This window comes from Gossypium hirsutum, chromosome D12 (genome assembly GCF_007990345.1).
Source record: "Gossypium hirsutum isolate 1008001.06 chromosome D12, Gossypium_hirsutum_v2.1, whole genome shotgun sequence".
NCBI classification, from domain to species: Eukaryota; Viridiplantae; Streptophyta; class Magnoliopsida; order Malvales; family Malvaceae; genus Gossypium; species Gossypium hirsutum.
The window spans coordinates 600,373-626,231 of NC_053448.1; the positions used below are offsets into that span (position 1 = coordinate 600,373).

Sequence of the window (25,859 nt, forward strand, 5' to 3'; positions counted from 1 at the left end):
ATGAACGAATGTGAGCTTATTAGAGATCACATCAGTCAATTCATTACTCTTTTAAATGATTTAAAGAATGTTGAGGTTCATATTGATGATGAAGATCAAGCTATGCTATTATTGTGCTCTTTACCCCCTTCATACAAGTCTTTCAGGGAGGCCCTGATTTATGGCAGAGACAAAATCTCGTTCGAAGATGTGAAGGGCCTTTTGTTGAGTAGAGACAAACTCGACAATGAGCTTCATTTGGATAGCAAGGCAGATAGGCAAGCTTCCGTTTTAGTAGCATCAAAGAAACGAAACAAAAGATGTCACTATTATAAAAAGTTAGGTCACATCAAAGCAGATTGTTATAAACTGCGAAATAAAAGAGCTGCTGAGAGTAACGAGGAAGATGTAGCTGGTGCTAATTTGATCGATGAAAGCGGTGATGATTTCTTGTTAGTGTCAACGAGTGATAACTCCAAGCTCACGCCTGAGTGGATCCTAGATTCGGGATGTTCTTTCCACATGTGTCCCAATAGAGAATGGTTCTCTATATACAGTTTGGTTGAAGGTGGAGTTGTGCGCATGGGAAACGATTCATCTAGTAAGGTAATTGGTATTGGTACTGTTAAAATTAGGATACACGATGGGACGATTAGGACACTCTCAGATGTCAGGTATGTACCTGATTTACGAAAGAATCTCATCTCCTTGAGTATTTTAGACTTGAAAGGATGCAGAATCAACATCGAGTCAAGCGGCATTAAAGTATCTCGTGGAGCTCTCATTTGGTTAAAAAGTAAAAGAACTGACAGTCTTTATATTCTGGAAGGTTTTACAATGACCGGTGAAATCAGACGTCCCTCGTCCGTTACAGAGTCGAAGTCAACTTGTTTGGAGCGGAGGCAACTTGGTCATAGGAGGGAAAAAATGTATGACTGTTTCGTTGAAGAGAGGTTCTCTTTTGGATGCAGGTTTTGAAAAGTTAGGGCACTGTGTTCATGAAAATCAGACCCGGGTTAGTTTTGATTTGGCAGTGTACAAGTCGAAGGCTAGAAGTCTTCCAGTTTCTAAGCACAGATTCGACACAGTTAATTCCCTGCATAGTTCAAGATAGGCTAGTGGCGGGCTTTGACAAAGATGGCGTTGTGAAAATATGAGTCAAGGTGGAGATTTGTTAAGTATGACTCCTATTTTTAGTCAAATTTGATAAATAATCTTTTAGTTAAACTCTGTTTATTTGTTTCAGTCAAACACTGATTAGTTTAGATTATTTTATTATTATTTGACATATGAATTTAGCATATAAATAGGCTCTTTTACAACATTAGTAAAAACACCCATTAGAGATTAGAACTCATAACACATTTAGAGAATTTTGTGTTTACGTTTTGAGAGTTCTTTGTTTTCGGGTTTTCGTTTAGTTTTTATCTCCATCTTTTGTACTCTTCGTTCTTTTGCCATTATAGTAAAATTATCTTTGCCCGTGGTTTTTTATCCTCTTTGGAGGGGTTTTTCTACGTTAAATTTGTGTGTTCAATTTCTCAATTTATTCCGCTATTTTTGTTACTTGTGCTTAATCGGGCGATTCCTAACACACACACCTTTGAGAGCTTTTATTGTTTACATCTTTTCTTAAGGTTTTTAAGGTATAAAACCTTAAGTAATTTGTAAAGGGTTTTAGTTAAGCTACAAAAACTAGAAAGGGCTTTAGTTTAGCCACAAAAACTAGGGGAAATGTTTTATCTTAACCTTGTGAAAAAGGATAGGGATTGTAAATGTAACAACCTGATTTTCAATGGTATAGGAAAATACAGTTTTGGAATCTTATTTTCGTAAATCAAGTCCGTAAATATAAAATAAGAACATTTACAAAGTTAATATGAAAATATGCTAAAGAATGGTTTAGTAATTTCATCGATAAAATAGTTAATTAAAGCTTAAGGACTAAAGAATGGTCAAGTAATTTTTAAGAATCAAGACTGTAAATTAACATAATGTGTAAAACTGAGGGATAAATTTGTTGAATTTTTAAAGTTAGGACCAAGTTGATAGAATTTATAAATATTGGAGGGTTAATTTGTTATTATGCCAATAAAAAAGGCTTTCGTTAGTGATTTAACAAATGATTGACTAAAATATAAATTTTTAAACCTAGGTAACAAAAACAAAAATACGCCAATAGTTAAATATTTATTTTTATAATTTACCCTTTAAATTTATAACGAATTGTTAACATATATTTATAATAATTTTACATAGTTGTGTGTGCGCTATTATTAAAGTTATTAATTGAGTGAGTTTCATGAGTCAATCGAACATCAATTCAATTGAGAAATGATTAAATGTCATTTATTTTTTACAAAGTAAAAAATACTAATTGAGTATATTTTTATTAATTTTTATTTTATTAATAAAATATTATGATAGATTTTTAACTTAAAACACATCTTTTCCAAACCTCATGATTATATTTATTACATATTTTATTTTTCCAAACCGTAAGTAATAAGAAGAAGAAAAAAAATGTGCAGTTATAGTTTGGGTGGAGTAAAATTAGATTCAATTCGAAAAAATCGGAAAAAATTGAATTTCGAGTTAATCGAATTGAGTTATTTGAATTATACTCGAATAAGTAATTTGAGTTCCGAGTCGAGTTGAATTTTACAATTCAAATAATTTGAGTAACAGATTGGTATAAATTCTCTTTTGGTCCTTGTCAATTTTGAAATTGAGCAAATTGGTATCTCTCAACAAAAATTATAAAAATAATTCAAAATATTTAACAAAAAAATCCAAAATTTATATTTTAAAAAAATTATAAAGAAAATGCAAAGAAAGTTAAATTTTTAAAAATTTTAAAATAATAATTTTCGAGACTTAAATAAGTTAATTAATGATTGAAGTTTATCATACTAAAGTATATTTTATTATTATTTTACTTTGAAAAAGTTTTCAAATATATATGGTTTCAAATTTATGTACTCTAATATGTAATTAGTTATATTGTAATAAGATTTTAATTTGATATGTTTAATTTTTTAAGTTAAGTCGAACAAGTTCACTCGATTCGACTCAATTCGAATTTCATTTCACTTGAATCGATTCAAAATATGTATATATATAAAATCGAGTTAGCATGATAAAATAAGACTCGTCAACTTGATTTATTCAAAAAATTTCACTCGATTCAATCTAACGTTCATCGCTAGAGTTAATTTTACAGAAAATTACTTAAAACCCCAGCTTATTTCCTAACGGATAATTTTCAAAGGGCCCACCTCCTACAGAAATGGGCCCCATTAGACAAAAGACCGAATTATTTTCTTGGATGATGTTTGATGAGATTGTGGGCCTCTGCTTGTCTTGTTCTCTGCACATTTCATGCTTTTGCTTTTGCTTGGAATTTGGGGAGTGATAATATAAAGAAATAAATAACCTTAAATAATATAAATATTTGAATATATATCAAAATATGTATACAACACCTTAACTTAGGGTGGGTTTGGATCGGCGATTGGATGCGGTGCGGGACGGTGCGTTTAGCTTACTTTTTGTCTCACACTACAGTATCTAATCTCACCGCCACCGCTGTTTTTACACTAACCGCAGGTAAACGCACCGTCCATCCAAACTCACCCTTACTCTTTCAGAAGTTAACAATGGTGTTTTCAAACAACTCCTTAGTTTTATGCATGAGACAGTTTTCTGCATGAACTCCAATCCTTAGTTTTACCTCAACAATAAAGATCCCTGATCAGTTCCAAAACAAGTTAACAATGGTGTTTTCAAACAACTCCCCCTTTTCTTACAAAGCTCACATCAATATAAATGTAAAACTCGTGTTCTTATAATAAAACTTGACACGTGTCACCAATTTACTACTCAACTTACACTACTTTTGGAATCCAAATCCAAATTCTACAATCCCGTTTCCAACAGCTATTTAAGTGAATCTTTAACACTGAGTTGGTGTCACGGGTTAACTAGGTACCTACTCGATTAAGAAATTACAAAAATATCCTTTCGTAATTAAATTATTTTTAACAAAAACCAAGAAAAATATGCATACAGTTATATTTGAACTCTCGTCAATTGAACTAGTAAAACTTTAAATTTACCACTCAATCAAAACTTTATTTTATCTTTTTGATACATTGTATTTTCAATATGAACAAGTTATTATCTCCACCAATTGTATATCTTAATAATATTGTTAATTGAGTTGGTGTCACAAGTTAACTCGACACTAACTCGCAATTGATGATAAAACCATAATAAATAATTGTAGTGCATTTAGCATTGTTTATCTGATGTATTTATGTGTTTAAAATTTGTTTTACTCATAATTTAATATATTTTTGTTTTAATATCATATATATTTCATGTGTTATTATGGTTAATTAGTTTCAAACCATACATTTAATTGTATGTTATTTTTAAACAAACATTTGTGTTATAAATATGTGGTTTCCACGCACGTACACGTGTGATAGTATTTCTAGTATAAATTAAGATTGAGCACTAAATACGAGTTCAAATCTGACATAGAGTATGTTTAAAATTTGTTGATTAAATTATAAACATGTTTGTATCTATTGTATGATAATTTAGATTTCACATATTATAAAAGTAACGTTCTAAATTTTATTTTTTTAACATATTAGATACAAGTTGCCCGTACACATGTATTTACAAATATGTTCCACGTGGTACTCAAATTAAGATTTAGAAAATCTAAGCTGACCAAGTGAGGACCTAAATGATATAATACTATAACTTTGAAAACTAAATTAGAATTTAGAGACGTATTTGATGTAATTAATCCTTAAAAACCTGCACTTAGAATTTGAGTCAGGAAACGACAAAAATCGCTGCAGTTCTTTTTATATACAACACAGAGAGACAAAAGAAAAAGGAAATTGTTGCAGGCTTTTACTGCAAAGCAGGTCATTAATTATCAGCATAGTTGCATTCACCTCTCTTCTTTCTCTTTTAAAAAGGCTCCACGCAATGACAAAACCCTTACCCTTCTCCTTTCTTACCTTTTCTCTCTCTTTTGCAAAGTTCTGCATATTTTCGTGCCGGTTTTGCAGGGTTAAATCCATGTCAAGAATGAGAGACAGCCCCACTGCCACTAACTGAAACTAAAAGTTCAGAAATAAGGGAGAGAAAGAGAGAGAAGCTTACAATCTTTCCATTTACTTGGTGATGGCTTCCATTTCATAGGAATTGCAATAAGTTTTTCATTTGAAATAAATTTTAAATATTTAATATAAATATTAGATTATAAATAAGGTAATTGGTAAAAGCACTTATGGTTTCATGATATATATATACAGTAAAATGGCAGAGCGGTGAACAGTTGATCGTGCCTGTTCTTAACCATGTGCTTTGCACGTTGGGGTATTATTATGATGGGTATTGATTCTTGTCATTGTTGAAGGCAGTTTGATCGAAGAAACTGAGGAAAAAATAAAAATATAGGAAAACCAAGTCCTTTCTTTTCTTACAGTTCTGTCATGGAGGCTACAAAGATTTAGGAAGCATTTCAATTTCCCATAATTTGAAACTTAAAAAAAACTTGCATAGATTTGTGTGTAAGGCTTGAAAGGGATTTGCAGTAAAGTTTTCACCAGAAAAAAAAAAAAAAAAAAAAAGAACAGAGAGGAATTTGCAACTCATGGTGGGGTGTGTGTGTCATTCATCATTTCCAGGTAAATTTTTTTCTTGCCTTTTCCCTTATAAGTGATAGTTATGCTGAGGAATAGGTCCAAATCAGTGACCAGCAAGCAAGCTTTAATGGCAACATCACCTTCCCAAAAGAATTTCATTGCCCAAATCCCATCTTTCATTGCAAAAAAGCTCAATGAAACCGAAGCTCTCAACAGCCCCAGTTCAATCCTCGATAACAAATCATCCTTCCACTACGATATAAACCATCCAAAATCCCCAAAACATTCCTCGCCTGTAAAAAATATAGAACCAAAAGGTATCGGCCTTGCCATCATCGACACACACAAGAGTTGTAAGGTTTTGTTTGGGACAGAACTCAGGGTTCAGATTCCACTAATCCCACCAGATTTTGGGACCAAAACCAAGAATCTTCATACACCATCTCCACCATTTACCTCTCCCAAAACTAGTGTTCATGTGAAGGATCCTCCTATGGTCTTCAATGGGTGTTTTCCAGTTAAAGAAATTATGGAGCTATCAGAGGATTATACATGCGTGATATCTCACGGTCCTAACCCCAAGACCACCCATATTTTCCATGACTGCGTCGTGGAGTGCTGTTGTAGTATATCGAATACTCAGCCCAAGTCTGCACCATCAGAGAGTAATAATTTCCTCAGCTTTTGTCACACATGTAAGAAAAATCTTCGACAGAAAATCGACATTTATATTTACAGGTTCGTTTTCCTTGAAATCCAACTTTGATTAAATGCATAAATAATTTGGTCATTGTTGTATCTACTTTGTTAATGCAGAGGTGACAAAGCATTTTGCAGTCAACAGTGTCGATACCAAGAAATGGTTTTAGATGGAGAGGGGAATTGAGGATTTTCATTTGATAAATCATTTTTCAATTACAAAAATGACTGAATTTCATAAACCAAACATTGCCCCGTTCTTGTTTTCTTTTGTAGTTTCTGGGTTTTGCTTTTAATCCTCTCAGCCCTGCAGATAGAGAGATAAGAGAGGATGAGATAATGTAGACTTAATTAAATATTAATTTTGTTGATCATAAATGATTGAAAATCTTGCCTTTTATTTCTCTTTTTTCTTTATCATTCACCTCAATCATTCTTCATAAATATGAATGAAATTTATTTAATTATTAAAAAGAATCCCATAATTTGAAAGGGGTAGGCTAATTCTTTCACTTATGATTTATTATGATTTACGAAGAATTTTTCGGGTTTGGATAGGCAGTGTTATGCGTTTAGTTTATTTTTTGTTTCACGTTACAGTATTTAATTTTATTACCACCGCTATTTTTACACTAACTACAAATAAACATACTGTTCATCCAAACTCAACCTAAGTTTCGATATCTAAATGATTTTCAATGGCTGCCATAGAGTGTCAAACTCAGGCAGCAACAAGAGAGCTATAACAGGGGTCGAAATTACAATAATCAAATAATAGAGAGGTTAAAGATTATCAATTTACTTGAATCAAAACAAATATATATTTATAACTCGAAAGTAACAAATTTATAATGCTTAAATACAAGTGAAAAAGAAAACCAGTAACAAAAGAATCTATTGCACAAAGGTTTTCAACAATCAGATTGGTAGTCAAACCGATTAAGTTACCGATTTATTAGTTTAATCAGTTCATCCGATTCAATTAAATAAATTATTATAAAATAATAAAAATTTTTAAAAAAATATTATTCAACCAATTCAACAATATTTTTAATTTGATTTAACTAGTTTATGTATATCTCCAAGCAAATATCATAATCAACCAATCCGATTCAATTTGATTCGATTCGATTCAAGCATCATTGTTTTTCACTCTAAACATTGCATTGCTCCAAAGAAACTGTAATCCAGAAAGACATAAAAAAAATTTTGTGCTTTTCATACCGGGTAAACTACTAAAATAGTCACTTTCATTTACCTTAGGTTACATTTTAGTCACTTATGTTTGAAATGTTACGTTTTAGCCACTTACATTATCGCGTTGTAACATTTTAGTCAATGAGCCGTTAATTGTCGTTAACGGTGTAACGATAAGCTGACGTGGCACGTTAAATCATCATTTCAAACAAAAATTTTAGGTTAATTTTACAATCAGTCTCTATATTTTTTCGTTTTGAGAAAATTTTTTTTCTTTTATATTCTTTTAACTTTCCTTTCTTTTCTTTACTTTCCATTCTCTTATGCTTCTTCCTTTGTTTTCCTCTCTTCTCTATTTCTTTTAACATAGTTTTTATATATTTGTCATTTGTTAAAACTATCCCCTATACTTTGTTTTTTTGGAAAATTTAATTTTTTCGAGTGAGGTAAACTTGTGGATTAACTTTAACAAATGAAAAACATAGAAAAACTACACTAAAAAAATGAAGAAGGGAGGAAAACAGAGAAAGAAACAGAAGAGAATAGAAAATAAAGACAAAAAAAAGAAAGTTAAAAGAATAAAAAGAAAACAATTAAATTGCTCAAAATGAAAAAAGTATAGGGACCAATTGTAGAATTTAACTTAAAATTTTCGTTTGAAATGATGATTTAATGTGCCACGTTAGCTTACCGTTACACCGTTAACAGTAATTAATGGCTCAGTGACTAAAATATTACAACACGATAACATAACATTTCAAATATAAGTGACTAAAATATAACCTAATGCAAACAAAAGTGATTATTTTAATAGTTTATCCTTTAGTAATCCTTTTGAATAATAATAAAGAAGGGTTCATTAATGGGGCTATAGGCCCATATCGAGCCTGCTTATATAAGAATTGGGCTAGTCTGCTTTCTTTGGGTTGCTGCCAGTTCAGATGTTCGGCTCATTTACAAGGTCGGTTAGGCTTGGCCTACTATTTTATATTCTTTTTTTAGGTAAATTATAAATTTTTGAATGAACATTATTATACGATGATCTGATCTCTTTCAAAAAATTTGCGAAAAACGAATTCTGATGGGCCGCCTGACATCCACCGTCGAAATTCCGGAACGGAGACGCCAATCTGATCGAGAAAGCGGCCGGTACGCATCTGAATCCGATGGTTCCCCCGATTACCGCCGCCGTCGCCGTAGCCCTAGCTACGAAGCCTATGAACGCGACCACCAGAGCCGCAAAGATTACCAACAGCGTAACCCTTCTGGTTCATCTGAATACAGGAACCCTAGAAGACGAAGCCCTGTCGAAAGTCCTGAAAGAAGACGGCGTTTTGACCGCGAAAATGGTCGCTACGCATCCGAATCGGATGACTCTGTTGATTACCGCCGTCGTCGCCGCAGTCCCAGTTACGACGTCTACGACCGCGACCAACCTCGAAACCGCCACCGTTCGGAGTCGCCTGGAGACGAAAATCCTAGAAGGCGGAACCCTGCACATGACGGAACCCTAAACTCTCTGCCCAAGAAATTCGGCAAGAATCGCAGCTACCTGGACCGGGATTATCGGAACGGAAAACATTCAGAGTCCGAATCGGACGAGGAGTTGAAAGGATTGAACTTTGAAGAGTATAGGAGGCTGAAGAGACAGAAGATGAGAAAGGCCTTGAGATTCTGTATTTGGGAGAATACTCCGAGTCCGCCGAGGAATGATGGCGATGATTTGGAGGATAAAGGTGATGAAATTTCGGAGAAGTACGGTGAGGATAACGGGGATGGGAAGAGCGACTCAGATAAAGAAAGGGAGATGACAAGCAATAAGAGAGTCAAATCCAAGTCTGAGTCTGAAAATTCTGGAAGTAGCGAATCAGAGAGCGAGTCAGAAACTGAATCAGATGATTCAAGGTCTCGGAGGAGGAAGAAGGGGTCGAGTTCTAAAAGTAAAAGTAGGAAAAGCAAACGTAGGAGCAGGAAAACATCGTCGTACAGTGATAGCGAATCTGATGAGAGCGAGTGTGAATCCGATGATGAGGAAGATAGCAAGCAGAGAAGGAAGTCGAGGAGAAAGGGGAGTAGGCGAAATAGGAATAGCAAGAAAAGCAGTACTAGGAAAAGAAGCAGGAAGAAGAGTAGGTATAGTGATTCCAATGAGAGCGCAAGTGAAAGGGAAACTGATGAATCTGATGTGAGTAGATCTTCTGATGATCGTGTCAAGTCAAAGAAGCGGAAAAGCTCTTCAAATTCGAGGTCTAGGAGGAGTAAGAAAAGGAGAGGATCAGAAACTGATAGCCAAGCTTCAGATTCTGATAGGAGCTCGGATTCTGGAGTTGATGCCAAGAGTAAAACAATTATAGATGAGCCTAAGATTGCTGAAATTAATGCTGCTGAGGCTCTTATGTTTAAAGAAATGATAGAGGCTCAGAAGAAACCTGCATTGGATAATGAGCCTATGGTCGGCCCAGCACCATTGCCAAGAGCTGAGGGACATATAAGTTATGGTGGTGCTCTGAGGCCTGGTGAAGGTGATGCCATTGCACAATATGTGCAACAGGGGAAGCGTATCCCACGAAGAGGTGAAGTCGGTCTTTCTGCTGAGGAGATTCAGAAGTTCGAGAGCCTCGGGTTTGTGATGAGTGGTAGCAGACATCAGAGAATGAATGCCATTCGTATTAGGAAAGAAAACCAGGTTTACAGTGCAGAGGACAAGAGGGCATTGGCTATGTTTAACTATGAAGAGAAAGCAAAACGTGAGCACAAGGTTATGGCTGATTTGCAACGGCTGGTGCAGCGTCATATTGGGCAGGATGTTGGTCCTACTCACAACCCTTTTGCTGGAAAGGATGGGGCTGATGCTTGAATCTCATGTATGTTCAATTATTTATATGCTGTTTGCACTATTAATTTATTGCTAATTTGTTTGTGTATTTGTAATGAAAGCATCATCTTGATTTTGGGTGTATGTGTTAAAAAGGCAGCATTTTTTATATTGTCTTTAGAATATGGAATAGAAGAAAAATTGTGGTATGTTGGCACAATTTGCATTGTTATCAACTTCCTTTCCCTTATTTGGTGTTAATTAGCGGTACATAAATTGAGAATATTATTGTAAGTTGGTCTCGGTGGAGGCCAAAGGTGACAAAGAGAAACACTTAAGGATAGATTTATGGTATCCTGGACTTCATGGTGATTGACTGTTCAGTTTATGATAATAATATACATGGACAACAAAATCCCTAATTACCTCTTATCTCGACATTTCCAGAAGCTGGAAAAAGGTTCTTGGTTGTATATTTAAAGTTTTGATAGAAGTTTGTCATACAACTTCAGGTCCAAATGCTGGACATCTTTCAAGTGTCTAAGCTTTAGGGGATAAAAGCTTGGATTTTTGTTATGGAAACTTAAATTGTTTGCCATGTCTTTGAACTCATTGGAGCATATCAAGTTTTTCAATGTTAATAGATGGGTAGGCTTGGTTGAGTTGGCTTTTGAGATTTTTACCAGGTTAATTAGGTTAACTCTCCTCTTAATCCAATAGCTTGGTTACATTCTATATCTAGTTTATTTTAAAGATACCTTAGATCTGACCCAGTGATTAAGTTATGGTCGATGATTAATGATGTGCATTGTGGTAGTTTTGGAAGCAGAATAGGCATCTTGCTTCTGCTCTTGTCATGTCCATAGGATGTCTAGAATGTGTTCTCTTTTTTCGCCCTTATTGATACATTCATATAGTGTTTATGGTATCCCAGCTCTGGTTGTTGTTAATATGGTTTGTGGTTTCTGCTGAACGTGTTGAACATTGGAGAAAGATTTGAGTGCAATAACCTTTAAGAATAATTTTTAGGAATGTTTTTAGAGGTAACAAGAAGAATGAGAGCTTGTAGCATGATCTTCAGCCTGTTTAGGGAGTTTTTTTTTTTTAATGGACTTCGAACTACGGTAGAACATGCTCTACATAAAAGGAAATGGTTCTGATAGCATTTGAAAAGAGTTTCTAAGATTATTAGTTTATGTTCTATTGAAAAGGAGACTTGACGTTAAACATATTACTTGCTCATGCAGATTCTTGAGCTTGCCATCTGAATTTGGCCAAACCGCGTCATCTGAGGCTTTGGAGTCAATAACGGAGATTCTGACCTTACACGGATCAATGGAGAAGTTCATCGAGGCATATCCGTCCCTGGATGTTTGAATCTATGTATTGTATTATGCATGTAACTGATGAATAGCATAGCAGGCACCAACGGTGAAAACTAGACTGTTATTTGCTTGTTTTTGTGAACAACTTTTATTGCAAAATATGATGTCAATACGATTATTAAAGAAATCATTTGAGTAGAAAATGTACTTAAAAGCCTCTCTTTTTTCTCTTTGGTCTGCATCTGTTTTGCTTGGGTCTCTTTGTTCGGTTGTTAGGCATCTATGTCTTACGTAATTCACTTGTTACCTAAAAAGTTGATGAACGGTTTACATAAATGCAGTATAAAAAGTACAGGAGGGAGAAAAGTAGATATAATCATATAAAATCATGGTTACATCATTTCATCTTCCATCTTACAAATCATAAACTTGTTTCCCAGTGAACTTAACTTCAATTGGACTGACATTCTTCCCAATAGACCTGAAATTCTGGCCCACTCCTTGACGACCTGGGTTCACTTTCTCAGGGTAAACCCCATCTTTGGGGTGAAGGTATTGAACCTCACCATTAGGGAAAACCCTGTAAAATTGGTACTTGATCTTGTACTTAGACCTCAGCCTAGTACCCAGAGCCAAACACTGCTCTTTCCTCGCCAACTTGAGCAAGTTAGGTCCTTGCCTCATGATGGCCGCCCCACCAGTCGGCATCTCAAAGATTTGTTCTTTGGGTGAATCCCATGTGATGACGTAGAATTCTTCGACTTGAGCCTTTCTAAGCAGTCCTCCAGTGCTTCCTCCGAAGATGGGTGATGGGGTGTTGGGGTCCAATTCCGGAGGGGTGAAACCGACCGGAGCTTCCTTTGTAGCAGCAGCAGATGATGCTTCCTCATCAGCAGCTGCAGCTCTAATGGTTCTTTGAGCCATGGAGAAGTTGAGGGACTTGGAAGAGGTAGCAAAGGAAAATGATGAGGCTGGTTTCCATGGGGCCAAAGATTTTGGGGTGGGGATTGTGGGGGTGAAGAGACCTGCTTGAGTTGCCATGGCCATGTAGATGATGGATGTTAGAGCTGCAGTTGATGAGTTCTTTTTGTTGATTTTTATTGGGGGGGGGGATTAGAGATTTATGTGATGGATGATAAAAAAGAAAATGAATTTTGATGGGTGGGTGGTGTTTGGATAAGATGATATTTACTTGGACCAATAGTATGATTGATTTTGATGCTTACTCTTACCCAAGCCTAGTTCTCTCTTCTCCTAATATCCTCTACATTTATTTGGATTATCTCATAATCTTCTAAAGGAATTCCTAAATACAACACATTTTATAGGCAAAACATTAACAAGGTCTCTTTCGGAACATGCATTGAACCTAGGAAATTCCCCATAAGTTACCATTTGCCAAGCTAAACATTCATGCATTTACCAATACCCAACTTAATCTAATGCTCCATTTTGCAGTTATGGGTAAATTTGTTTAGGGGCAGGGTGAGCCTTGGCATCAGTATCCATGGAAATCACTTCAGATTTTGCTAGTAGTTATTGTATCATATGTAAGTTATGGATTTAATCTTTATATTTTAATACGGATTTAATTTAGACCCAAATAGTAATTGTTAAATCTGTCTAGTTAAATTTTATCATTCCAAAATTCTTATGTGGCAAACATATAATTATTTTGTAATGTCACGTTAACCACCTATTTTCACATAATACTCACAAAAAATTAAATAATTTTGGTAAATGAATTTAATTTTAAATTTCAAAAAAGTTTTGACTAATATTGATTAAATTGGAGAGCAAAAATTAAATCCACAATTTATGTATAATACATGAAGAAATTACTTTATGGACCCTTCTCACCACATCATCCATGGTCTTTTTCTTTTCAATTATTAAATAACGTTTGAGCAAATTTTTTCATGTCATTGATACATAATTTTGGAATTTTTTTTACTTCAAACTTAGAACCCAAAACCCAAAATCCCAAATCTCAAACTCGAACCCTAGACCCTAAAACTCAAATTTGAACTAAACTTTAAACCTCAAACTCAACGGGTTTATGTTTAGGGTTTGGTGTTCGAGATTCTAGGTTTTGGGTCTAGGGTTTTATGTTAGAGTTTAGAACCCCGAACTCGTAATCCTAAACTCAAATCGAATCCAAACACAGACCTTGAATCTTTAACCCCAAATTTGACAGGTTTGGGTTTGGGTTGGGGGTTCAAGGTTTAATGTTCAAAGTAAAAAAATTACCAAAATTATGTATCAATGACATGGAAAACAATTGTTGAAATGTCATTAGATAATTGGAAAGAAACCATGGATGATGTGGTGAGAATGATCCATAAAATAATTTCCCTATTATATGATTGATAGCAAAAATCCAAATATCAAATTTAATTTGTACTATTTGATCAAAATTAAAATTTTAAAATTCAAAAAAAAATATAATAGCAGGATTTCTTTTTTTTTTTCTTTTTCTTTTTATCGCAATTTTCCACATCTTCAGACTAAATTTTATTCTCAGGGTTAAATTACTTTTTGGGTATAAATTTGGTAACTTATTCTCACATTGGGACTTGAAATTTTTTTTTGTCCAAGTTAATCCTTGAACTTGATGATTATTCACACATTAGGGTCTAAACTCTTTTATCCAAGTTAGTTCTTAAACTTACAATTGTTCTCACATTGGAATCTCAACTTTGTTTTGTTCAAATTAGCCATGAACTTGCTATTTGTTCTCATATTAGGGCCTGAACTAGAAATTGTTCTCACATTGAGGTACGAAGTTCTTTTGTCCAAATGAGTCTTGAACTTGATAATTGTTCTCAATCTGAACTAGGTAATTATTTCAATATTCTTAAAGAGACTGGCAGGATCATCTTCCTCAGTGTCCAAAAAATTGTACATACTGTGGGAACCTTTAATTATTGGATACCTTCCACCTTTCTTTTTCTGTCCTTAACAATGAACTATTGGCAGATACTACAACAAACTAACCCCATATGACAGTATACCCTGCTTTTCCCAATTATTTAAGGAACCTTGCCTGAAAATGAACTATCATGTCCAAATAATTCTAAAGAGGTAGTGCAATTGTAAAGCAACAAAAGAATACAAAAAATAAAAGGGGGCAAATAATATTCAGTTGCTTCCACCTCTGACCTTTGAGAATTTTTTGGTTCTGCCTTTTTTTTTAACTTCAAATAGCTCTAATGGCACACCCCCACAACTCCACCCACAATCAATAACAACAAAATCAATGGCAAATTGAACAAAGCATAAGGTTAATGGTTTTCAAATAAAATAGTAACCAAATTAAGAACATCGTTTTTCTCAGCAAATGATTAAGCTATTTACACTGTCAGCATCACCTTTAACCAATCAAATAAATTTGACCCCATTTTAACACCCCCACAAAACATACTTTTAATAGGGCAACCCAAAGCAAAAAAAATCCAAAACATGGTATCGGTTGCTCCCCTACTTTGGGTCTTACTTCAAAACGGCATGGTTTAATAACAGCCCTTTTCTAATAGTATCCTCTCTTCTTTAAGAGCTATGACCCCCCAGGCCTTTAAGCCAATGTGATTGTGATGCTTCGTACCGGCAGGAGTTGTACCCAAATCTTATCTTCTAATCTTTATTCAATTCATAAGCTCCTTTGGTTTTACACCTCTGCTGAATCTGTCAAGACAATTAATATCTTTAGTTCCTCAGGCATACATGAAGAGCTTTGGTCCCCTCAAAAACCTTGTCCCTTCATAATTCCATGGGGGTCTCCTGTAATAACAAGGCATCTGCTGTAGAAAAGGTGGCTGGTGCATGTGCTCAAAGATTGAAGGCACGTTTCTTCCACAAACCAGAGATGATTTTTGGCCATTACGAGCAGAAGAATTCTGTGCCCTGTTGTGATGGCAATGTAGGAACTGATGAAACCAACTATGCTGCTTGTTGAGCTTGTTCTCGAGTTGCCACTGCTACATGAAACCAAACAATCATAGGCGATGCAGACTGGCTGCTGTAGGTATTTCTTGTGCCTGTGGCGATAACACGGACTTGGTATTTACCCCAAACGATATTTGCGTTTGGCCTTGTGGAGGCCTCAATGGTTGCTGGGGAAAAGTTTTAACATTGGTAGCAGGGGAAGCTGGGGTTCTAGCTGAGTTTTTCCATGGGGTTGATTGTGCAGCAGGGTTGCTTTGGGGCACAGTATGTGTGTATATAGCAGCATTGCTAGAAAATTTAGCAGCAATGGAAGATGCAGGCATGGTGTTGGTTGTCTGAACTTTGCTTCGAGAAGCTGTAGGAGGTTGCTGATGATGTTGTTGCACCATGTGCTGCTTCTGAAGTTGAAGCAGCTGTTGATGGGAATTTGATGAATTAGCAACAATGGGAGGACTTATGGCTACTGTAGTGGAGGTAATGGAGCACGGAGTCCGATTTCCAGTGACGGTAGAGGATACAAAATTCAAAGATCTAGCTGAATTGTCAAAAAAATATGTCTGACCATTTGTTGTATGCGACTTCCCCGAACTTGCCTTTTTTCCATCATCCTTGCTGGTTGAACTAGATCCACTCTTCCCATCAGATATTTGGTGATTCTTCTGCTGTGCAACTTGTGGTGCAGGTGCAACTTGGTATCCTTGCCGAGCCAACTCAGGTAGGCTATGCAAAATTGCAGGGTTTTGTGCCATAGATGAGAAGTTAAGATTTGAAGCTTTGTTGTTTCCAGTGGAGGCAAACGACATGGCAAATGCTTGAGTAGGGACAAGATCAACTCCGCCTCCACCAACTGATGCAGAGGGTACGAAGGCAAAGTTGAGCGGCTGATGAGGAAGAGGTGGGTTCTGGGAATGAACTTTTTTCTGGGCGTTTGCAATTGGACGCTCTCCACTCATCTCCTGTTCCATTTTACGAGATTGATTGGATGAAAGAACATTATGCTCCTGAAGCTGCTGCGAATGCATGCTTGTTGAGCTCAAAAAATTGTTGCCACAAACTTGTCCACCCCGTGGTTGCTGACTTTCTGGTTGCTTGTGGGACGACGATGAACCACTTGACGGGACTGTATTTTGATAAGCTGGTTGAACCAGAGGCTGAGAGCGAGCTTGCTGCTGTTGAAGTTGAGGATGGAACATCTGAGAAGAATGGAAAGGCCCATTAAAGAAAGGCAACGACTGACTGGGGGTTCCTCCTCTAATTGCTGATGGGTTTCCGACTGGTGCAGAGATAGAAAAAGGATAACCATTGTTCTGTAATATAGTCAAGTACGGAGCCTGGTTAGCAGCCAAATTTGGGTAATTAAAGCTCACAGCTCCTGCTACTCCTGGTAACACCGTAGAGCTAGTCGAAATTCCAAGTGTTGAATTATCAGTCAAGGATGCTTTGCCAGTTGAGGTAGCAGATTTAGAAGGCCCAGATGGATTTGCAGTTGTTTGATACTGACTCAAAGGGAATATGAAAGCAGGGCCATGCTGCAACATCACAGAAAACAAGACTTAGAAAACAAAAACTTCTGAAACAAAATGATTGAAAATGAATAAAAGAAACAAAAAAAAAATGAAGTAGCAACAAAGCTTCATTAACTTTAAAAAGCATTAACATACCTTCAAGGTACCAGTAGATAGCGGTTGGGAAGCCTGTTGAACCACAACCTGCTTCTTCTTTGTTGCGTCCTTCGAGCATTCAGAGATTTTATCTTTCCTGGTAAGACCAGGAAAGCTCGCTGCAACCTTACTTTTCTCCAAGGTAGGGCCTAGACTCGCTAATGGATTTCCAAGAATCAAAGTTTCTGCAGCTGGTGCCACGTTGAAATTGCTGGGCTTGCCCCCAGATAGAGAAACAGAACCAGTCTGTGGTGGCAAAAAATGGTTCATTTTTGCATACTGCTGGTGTGATTGTATATTTTGAGCAATGTAGTGATGCATGACACATCTTTTAGGCCGAGGTTGGGAAAGCAAGAAATGAAAGGGCTGCATATTTTCGATAGAAAATAGTTAATTAAAAGCCAAGAAAAATCCAGAGCCATTTGAACCTTAGACCTAGAAAGGAAATCAGTAATTCATACCTGCAATGCCATGGATGATCCGACGCTTGCATCCATGGGCAGAAATGTCTGGAAGGGAGGCATATACCTGTTATAAAAAGTAAAAGTCAAACTCCTTAGAAACAATATGATATAATTCCGCAACCCCATTTAACAAAAACAAAATGCAGGTCCGGAACAAAGTCTTGGTAGCTTACCCCAGTGGTGGCAGACCATTTGGCACAGGCACTGAACTAGATGAAGCTGAATTAAGAGAAGAGAATCAGTTAGTAAACTTCATCAATTCATAGTTCAAGCAAACCGAGAGAGCTAAAGTTAACAAATAAAACTCATTGAGCAGCACAGAGAGTCAAAACCTGAAATATATTAAAAATTTACCTGTTTGCGTCACTTTAGAAATGCCAACTTTAGATAGCTGTGGCTTTTGACCTAGCTCAAATGTACAACAATCACTAGCAGCTTGATCCGGCTTCTCCAAATTAAGGTTCAACGACTCTCGTTTCTCGTTAATTGTATCCATCTTCTTGCCTTTACTATCTTGTGCTTTCATTTCTTTCTCCACAACCTTTGCTTCATCCTTGACCAAGGTCTCCACCTTCTGCATAAAAATGAGAAAATAATATGTTTAATCCATGAACAAAAATCAGAAGGAGAAATCAGTAGAGCCAAAATGCACTCACCGATTCTGCATCCCGAAACTTGCAATTAGGATCGGACATTATATCCACACAGCCATCCTTTACTGGAGATGATGCCATAGGAGGAGCCTGTTGGAAAAGGTGGCACTACTCATTATTCCTTCTTCAGTAATTTGGACAGCAAAATACCAACCCAAGTAATCTAATTTTGACAGAAGGAGATTCTCACCATCAAATCGATCTTGAACTTCTCTTCAAGCTGGCTTTCCACAATTGTCATTGCCGATACTCTATCGATGTCCCGCCATTTAAAAGAAATCAGATATCTTGAGAGCATTAATTAAAGGAGATAGAAAGAAAGCAAGATTCTTTGATACTTACGGTTCGGTCGCGGTGGGATTCTGATAATCAACACCCAAATTAGCGGATTCCTTTTTGGTAGTAACTGATTTTTCCTTGGTCACAGCTCTATCTACGGAATTCGGTTCTTCTACAGCAGATGGTTTCGGATCTCCTTGCTTAATCAACATTGCATTCTCCCATGACTCCATTACCACTGGTGCAGTTTTTGCAACGCCATTATCAGAAATTGCAGCATTAAGTCCCAAAATTTGACCCCTTTTTGGTGAACAAATTCCCATTTCTGCCTGCTGTTCATTCTCAACTTTCAGTGGAGTTGGAGAATCCACAACTTCAACTTTGCTCTTGTTTGAGGCTACAAATGCCAATAATAAAAATAAATAAAGAAAAAGAATACCGTATAGCAAAAGGATTTAATGATAAAAGTAGTTACCAAGGCCAGTTAATGGATCCTTTAAAACCGTTGTCTGGGATTGGCTGAGTGCAGAGCATGCAATCTGAGGAGAAGAAGAGGTCTTAATATCCGTAGAGAAAACATTCGCATCTTCAGATTCAAGCTTTGACGAAGGGTTTCCAGCGCTATCTTCCTTCTTGGAGCTATGCGATTGCTTCATCAATCCGTAAAGAACCTCTGCAATTTCAATCTCAATATCCTCTTGAGCTGAGCTCGAAGACTTGGTCGCCTTTGGAAGCCGAGTCTTGGGTCGATTCGTCTTCTGCAACATTTCGTGGGAAAAACAAAAGACCCAAAAACAGCTAAATCCTCTCAATTTCGTCAAACATTAAAAAAAGGAGAAAAGAGGGTAGAAAAGGCCCATAAGCTGACCATCTTCTTCCTGACTGAACCATTTGATGAAGACGGTGAAACACGGTCAGACTCAACGCTCCGACGAGCCGGTGACACCGAACCTCGCAGATGGTTTTGTTCATCGACGAAACCACCATTTCCAGCCACCCAATTCTCATGTGACCTTTTCACTGAAGCTGAAAAAGAAAAAGAATACCAAAAAAAAAAGAAGAAAAGGAAATCAGCTCCATCTTTTATATATAAAAACATAAATAATTAAATAACCAACAATTTTGATACCTGAGCGAGCTTTTCTGGGAACCGGAAAACTCATCATCATTTCATCGCTGGCCTTCAAATGAGTCGCCTGCCCAGAAATTCTAGCAGAAGGTGAGATTTTACGGCTACTGAGCTGCTTCTGCTGCTGCTTGGTTTCGTTTTCTTCTTCTTCTTCTTCACCACCTGAACTCTCCTCCGAACTTTCTTCTCCGTCTTCTCTCTTATCGCTTTCACGTAAAACCACCTTATTCGACCGCCTACGCTTGCTCCGATTCGACAAATCTCGCTCTCTGTCTCTCTTGCTCGTTCTCTCTCTTAACCTCGCCGTTTCTTGCATCTCCATCTCTCCATCTTCTGCAAAACCCAACCAAAAACTATATATCAATCAATCAAACTCCAAAAAAAAAAAAACCTTCACACAGAGATAAAATAAAATAAAAAGAGTCTGAAATCAGGTGACTGACGGATATTATTATTCCGTTGACGACGTTTATGCAACCCGTTTGACTGAGCTATGTTCGATCTTCTTCCTTCTCTATTTCTCTCCATAATAGAACTTCTATTTCAATTGAACCTCAAAAACAAACAATATTCCGACGACAACACCCCGCCGTTAAGCAATCCGCCATAATTTCCGGCGAAAAACAACTGTTTCAAAACCTCAAGCTTCAAACTTCTTTCAAAGTAAAAAGAAATGAATACATAAAAAAGAGTTCACCGTTTCCTCTTTTCGTCTTTATTTCCTCTCTGCGATAACTTAAAAAATATCTCTCTCCCTTTTCCTTTGAACTTATCTCTCTTTTTTTAATGGGAAATATTAACCAGACACTGATATTTTGATTTAAAAAAAGTTAAATATTATTTATTTAATTTGAAACTTTATGAAAAATATTATTAACTAACTTTAAACGGCCAGCTGTGAACCAATTTGTACCCCTTTTTTAATGTTGTTGGTCATTTCACTCGCGTGATAGTGGAAACCTACTTCAGGAGCCCGTATTGAATTCTGACGCTCCAGATTTTTACTTCCGAGAAATGGCTTGATCTTCACCGTTCGATATTTGGACAGATGTGGCATTCTAGATGCCTACGTGACAGATACGTCACTTTCCTGATGGAATATGGTAAATGACCACTAACTTGCCACGTTTCAGTCGTTATTTATTCAAATTATATTCCACAAAATATCGACACCATTTTAATCCAATATTTTCATTTTCATTTTCATTTTTCAAGAGATTATTCATGCGCAATTATATAGGTGAGTTTTAGATACACGAGTTTAACCTTAGAAAGCAAACCAAATGTTGCTATTCATACTAATTTTTCTTATCTTTTTTACTCGTAAGTAATGAGATTAGCATGGACCTGGTTTCTTTAAAATAAATTTTTTTTATAATTTATAAATTTTAAATTAATAATAATAAAATTATATTTTATCGCTCAAAAAATAATAATAATTTCATTTAATTATTTAAAAATTATTAAAATAATAAAAATTATATTTTTACGATTTAATTTTAGGTATGAGAAAAAATTTCTGACTCTACAAATACTTGAAAATTTTAACCAAAATAGGAATACCTTTTTCATTATACACCTATGTGTCAGCTCTAATTAATAATCAAGTGACAATATATACTTTTTGAAATTTAATAAAATATAAAAAAAATAATGTTGTTAATAAACAAATAATCATTAATTTAGTTTGGCGTTTCTACGTAACCAATCTATCTCTCTTTTTTATCTTTTTGTGGGGCCGGAACAAGCGGGGGGGCTCACCTAGTCACCTTCATCTTCTTCAATTTCTCAATCACTCTCTACCCCACGCGTTCGTTTGGCGCGTGAGTGAACACATGTGAAGGAAAAAAAGGATTCGCATTTTAACCAGGTGGATCCCACTTCAGAAAGTACACTCGTCCACTTCCCATTCGCTGATCCACTTAAAACGAAATATCGTTCTTTTTCCCCTACCGTACAGTGGAGAAAAAAAAAGGAGCAGATCAGTCACGTGGTAATTGGTGGGGCCCGAAATGACCGCTCGGTCAGACAAATTCTTTTTCTAATGGGACCCACAAGGAAATTGAGGATAGAGATTTATTGTCCGACGCCGATAGGGAAATGCCATCCATTGGATCGGAATCCGACGTGGCTTTAACTTGGTTGTCACGAACTAGATTTATTATTAGAAAATAAAGCGAGTCAGACCTGGAACCGAGATTCAACAACTACCGTCGAATCCGACGGTCAATAATGTTTTGGCAGCAGAGAGTGCAATAATCGTGCGAGAATGGCGGGTCCCCGTGGGGCTTTTTACTGACGTGGCATCTCTGCATGACGTTACCAAAAATAAAGCGGTAATAACAGATACCAGATATTTACATATATTTTATATGCTTTTTCGGATGGAAGTATTTTGGTTTAATATATAATTTGGCCCTTCAACTTGTGCATTTGTACCTAGTAAGTCTTTAATTTTTTTTTGTATTTAATTGGTCTCTAAACTTGTATTTCTCCAACTAAATTGATATCTTCACACTAGCCCCGTTGATTGTGCTACTGTGGTACTATTAACCAATTCGATGGTACCACGTGGCAATCCCTCAATGTATCACCTAACATTTTTTTTTAACTAAGCTATAAAAAAATGATAATATTAATTAAAATAATAAAAATAAGTAGTAAATTGATTCAAAATTTCAGATTTCTACTTGTAATCTAAGATTACTCAAAGAATTAGTGATATTGAGATTATAGCATATATTATAATGTCTTGACACTATTTGCGAAAGTGAGAGTACAAAATCATCAAAATAGTGAAAATCCGAACAAATAAAATCTTAATTCGAAATGTGAGATAACATACAATCATCTAAGATAGCGTAAACCAAATGCCAAAATTACTAGTCATAATAAATTGTTTAAGATTTTAAAACAGAATTATTAATGTACACACAAATTTCAAGTCAAATTTTGGAGTTAAATTTTATTGGTAACTTAGAAAGAAAGAAAAAGGTTACAATCTTTGGAATTTTATTGAATGCAAAGAAAAATATCTTTTGATTCTTCTCTCTTGTTTGACTTTGATTCAAGGGTCGTCTAACTTGATTTTGAATGGATGTGGATTATTTCAAATGTCATATCAACTTGCTCTTAAAATGGGTTTCGACCTCCTTTCTTTAGTTGAAACGGGTTGATAAGAGATTTTCTTCAAAAACGAATTTTGTCTTCTTTTTTACGGTTGAACTGGATCAAAATGCGCCTTTCCTTTAGAACTTGTACGTTGTTCTTGAACTTGTGAATGTGTAGAATGACTTGGAAACCTCTTTTTATAATGCAAAATACATGAATAAAAGAAAATTCTTGTAAAATTTAATCGCTTCATTTGATCTAATCTCATGAATAAGAGAAAGTTGTTGTAAAAGATAACTGCTTCATTTGATTGTTTTACTATGAATCAAATTAATTTTTTTATTATTTATCTCTTATTAACTTAATTAATTAAATATAAAATAAACTATTTTATTATTTTGTTTTTAATTAGTGATAATATATTTTATTATTTATCTCTCAATTAATTTAAATTAATTAGAGAAAAAATATATCACAAATAAAATATCATCATTTGATTTAATGTGCATTTGTATACATGAATTTTAATTTTGTGTAATTATACACGTAAAACTCTAATTGTGGTTCAAATGTATACTTGAAACTTTAATTTTGATTTAATTATATACATTTAAAAAAACAAATACATCGATTTATTTTTATATTGAATAAATATAATTATTTAAATTTTATAAATAAAAAAAATTACCTGCATGTCACTCTTCGCCATGTGTTCAAATGAATCTAGCGCATCCAATTAATGTCGAAAGTGATGTGCAATGTACTCGCGCCGTGACAGGCAGGATTGTTAAGGCAGGAAGAAGTGTGTGTGTAGCATGGCGAGTATAGGAAAGGAGGCGAGTGGGAGACAGGTAGCTGGGAAAATACACATGTAAATAGGGCAGGATCCGAAAAAAACAATCACGACAGTGAGCGTGGGGGCTGTGATTGCCTCGTTGTTCTTTGGTTCCAAACCGCTACTGGCCTCGGATCTCGTTATTGGCACGTCAGCTTTAAATTAATAATATAATGTTTTAAGACAATTATTTTATATTATTAGAAAAACAATTTCGAGCTCGAATATATATCGTAAAATTATCATAAAAAATCATTATTATAATTTATCAAATACTAATTCATATTTAAAATATTTAAAATTTATAATAAAAAAAAGGTTATGTGCTTTTTTATAATTTTAATGTCACCAACACTTACCAACTTGCATATGGAATATTTAAAGATATAAAATATAAAAATAAATCCTCCATTACTTTATGTTTACTGAATATGCAAATTTTAATATGTAATCTACCTTAGACCTATTTTATTACTTCAAACTAGACCGGTTCATGGGCGCTCGTCCGAAAAGTAGAAATGTTTGGGTTTAAACAACTCGACTAATTTATATGTAAAAATGATCGATAAGGTAGGCTAATTTCTTAAGTTCCAGAAAATACAAGGACCAAAATGTAAAAAATGAAGGTAGAGAAGTAGGTTGATAAATAAAAATTTGTTTATTAAATAAAAGATGAAAGCATGATATAATAATAAAATAAAAAGAAATCTTAGTACACCAGAATCGTTTATTCTATATGGGTTTGCACGCTAGCCTTGTTTAAACTATTCCCACCTTTTAATTTAACCTTATTTTATTAGTAATAAAAAAGCAATAAAAGCATGTTTCTTTGGCTTTTTCAGTACTTTGTGTCTCTAAAACTAATACTAAACCCTAGATAAAGATATCCATCTTCTTTCCACTACCCCAGCATTAATTAAACCAAGTTTATGTCTCATCTACGTTTTTAATTACCCTCTAATCCATGTGATTACTATCCGCGCATTTCCACCTCTCGATCTCTCGTTTTTTTATTATTCTAATTTTGACTTAAACCTTGCTTTGCCTCATATTTTATTCACATGCACAACTCAATATAGCAAACACTGCTTGATAGAGACAAGTGCTTTTGAATCCATTTTAAAATTGGTCAGATCACTGATTTTCGATTTAATCTGATTGGTTAACTTATTCTTTTCGTAGTCTCAAATCAACGTATCAGTTAATTCCCAACCTGACTAATCTGATCGACCGATTCAATTCAGTTCCAACACTCACATTTTTTCTTACAATTATTTATTAAATTTAAAACTAGATTTCTTTACATATAAAACTCGTGATTTTTTTTTTAAGAATAAAATATTGAAAGTGGGCTAAACAGACAAAAGTGGAAAACATAAATTTTATTTTGTTAATACGGTGTTCCATAATGAAGTGGCCCTCAAAGGGAGGTTTCGGGAAGGTACATAACATGGTCAAACAACCAATTTCTAAACTAATCATCTTACATTAATTTATTATTATTAAACCCTACCCTTTAATCATACTACTTCAAACAATGTTTTCTTTTAGTGGGTCTCTAATTTTTTATTTTTTTAAAAAAAATTACGAGTCGAGGTTTTGGGTTTTAGTCTCGTGTTTCAGTTCGTATTATTTGACTTTATATTCATTTTAGGTAACATTAAACGAAAATCGAACTGAACCAATTAGATTTAAGCAATAACTGAGTCGAATTAAATAAAATCGAATTGAATATTAATATCTGAATTAAAATGGGAAACATTTGGTGAGAAGATTAGAATGTTTAATTTAATTGTGGGAATTAGAGAAACGATGTTTGAACCGGCAAACATGACCTAATGGTTTTGGCAAAGTAAACAAGTCAATGTCTTTTTTTAATTTGGGTCCCAACCCATTTTAAAAATATATATATAGTGATTCCAATGTCCATTTTTATATTTCATTATATTAAACAACTTTTAATAAATTAGTGTATTTGATATATATTGTTTGCATACTTAATCGGGACAAGAAAAATTCAAGTATTAAATCGAACATTGAAGTTAAACTTAAATACTTGTATGGGACAACCAAAACTGAAAAAAAAAATTTGTGT

At 34.9% G+C, this 25,859-nt stretch overlaps 4 protein-coding genes across 6 annotated transcripts; 2 read left to right on the forward strand and 2 right to left on the reverse strand.

Moving 5' to 3' along the window:
• Positions 1 to 4,999: 4,999 nt before the first annotated feature.
• Positions 5,000 to 6,750, forward strand: LOC107930508 (FCS-Like Zinc finger 8). Of its 2 annotated transcripts, none has more exons than XM_016862185.2 (2): positions 5,000 to 6,346; positions 6,468 to 6,750. In XM_016862185.2, coding segments are annotated over exons 1-2 (615 nt in total). In that variant the 5' UTR covers positions 5,000 to 5,733; the 3' UTR covers positions 6,470 to 6,750. The 2 variants fall into 2 exon arrangements, with proteins under 2 accessions (XP_016717674.2, XP_016717666.2); XM_016862177.2 differs by having other exon boundaries at positions 5,001 to 6,389.
• A 1,789-nt stretch (positions 6,751 to 8,539) lies between these two features.
• LOC107930487 (NF-kappa-B-activating protein) lies at positions 8,540 to 11,915 on the forward strand. Its single transcript, XM_016862155.2, has 2 exons — positions 8,540 to 10,411; positions 11,610 to 11,915. The coding sequence occupies exon 1, from the start codon at positions 8,629 to 8,631 to the stop codon at positions 10,402 to 10,404; it is 1,776 nt and encodes a 591-aa protein (XP_016717644.1). The 5' UTR covers positions 8,540 to 8,628; the 3' UTR covers positions 10,405 to 10,411; positions 11,610 to 11,915.
• Positions 11,916 to 12,046: 131 nt separating this feature from the next.
• LOC107930497 (photosystem I reaction center subunit II, chloroplastic) lies at positions 12,047 to 13,031 on the reverse strand. Its single transcript, XM_016862166.2, has one exon. It carries the CDS (start codon positions 12,732 to 12,734, stop codon positions 12,102 to 12,104), a length of 633 nt encoding a protein of 210 aa, XP_016717655.1. The 5' UTR covers positions 12,735 to 13,031; the 3' UTR covers positions 12,047 to 12,101.
• A 1,935-nt stretch (positions 13,032 to 14,966) lies between these two features.
• LOC107930476 (protein TIME FOR COFFEE) lies at positions 14,967 to 20,692 on the reverse strand. Of its 2 annotated transcripts, none has more exons than XM_016862148.2 (12): positions 20,262 to 20,692; positions 19,819 to 20,151; positions 19,558 to 19,715; positions 19,165 to 19,447; positions 18,753 to 19,086; positions 18,601 to 18,661; positions 18,414 to 18,500; positions 18,112 to 18,331; positions 17,931 to 17,976; positions 17,755 to 17,821; positions 17,294 to 17,659; positions 14,967 to 17,161 (listed from the first exon to the last, which is right to left on the reverse strand). In XM_016862148.2, exons 1-12 carry the CDS (start codon positions 20,344 to 20,346, stop codon positions 15,683 to 15,685), a joined length of 3,519 nt encoding a protein of 1,172 aa, XP_016717637.2. In that variant the 5' UTR covers positions 20,347 to 20,692; the 3' UTR covers positions 14,967 to 15,682. The 2 variants fall into 2 exon arrangements, with proteins under 2 accessions (XP_016717637.2, XP_040964044.1); XM_041108110.1 differs by having other exon boundaries at positions 18,414 to 18,518.
• Positions 20,693 to 25,859: the final 5,167 nt, after the last annotated feature.

What these genes read in the sequence shown, in the direction of transcription:
- LOC107930487 (XM_016862155.2), top strand. Translation starts at nt 8,629, where the DNA reads ATGGGCCGCCTGACATCCACCGTCGAAATTCCGGAACGGAGACGCCAA.
- LOC107930476 (XM_041108110.1), bottom strand. Translation starts at nt 20,346, where the DNA reads ATGGAGAGAAATAGAGAAGGAAGAAGATCGAACATAGCTCAGTCAAAC. An exon ending in AATCCCACCGCGACCGAACC is followed by an intron (nt 18,662 to 18,752) that starts GTAAGTATCAAA and finishes GGACATCGATAG; the next exon opens with AGTATCGGCAATGACAATTG. An exon ending in GATCATCCATGGCATTGCAG is followed by an intron (nt 17,660 to 17,754) that starts GTATGAATTACT and finishes GAAAATATGCAG; the next exon opens with CCCTTTCATTTCTTGCTTTC.
- LOC107930497 (XM_016862166.2), bottom strand. Translation starts at nt 12,734, where the DNA reads ATGGCCATGGCAACTCAAGCAGGTCTCTTCACCCCCACAATCCCCACC.
- LOC107930508 (XM_016862177.2), top strand. Translation starts at nt 5,734, where the DNA reads ATGCTGAGGAATAGGTCCAAATCAGTGACCAGCAAGCAAGCTTTAATG. An exon ending in ATCGACATTTATATTTACAG is followed by an intron (nt 6,390 to 6,467) that starts GTTCGTTTTCCT and finishes TTGTTAATGCAG; the next exon opens with AGGTGACAAAGCATTTTGCA.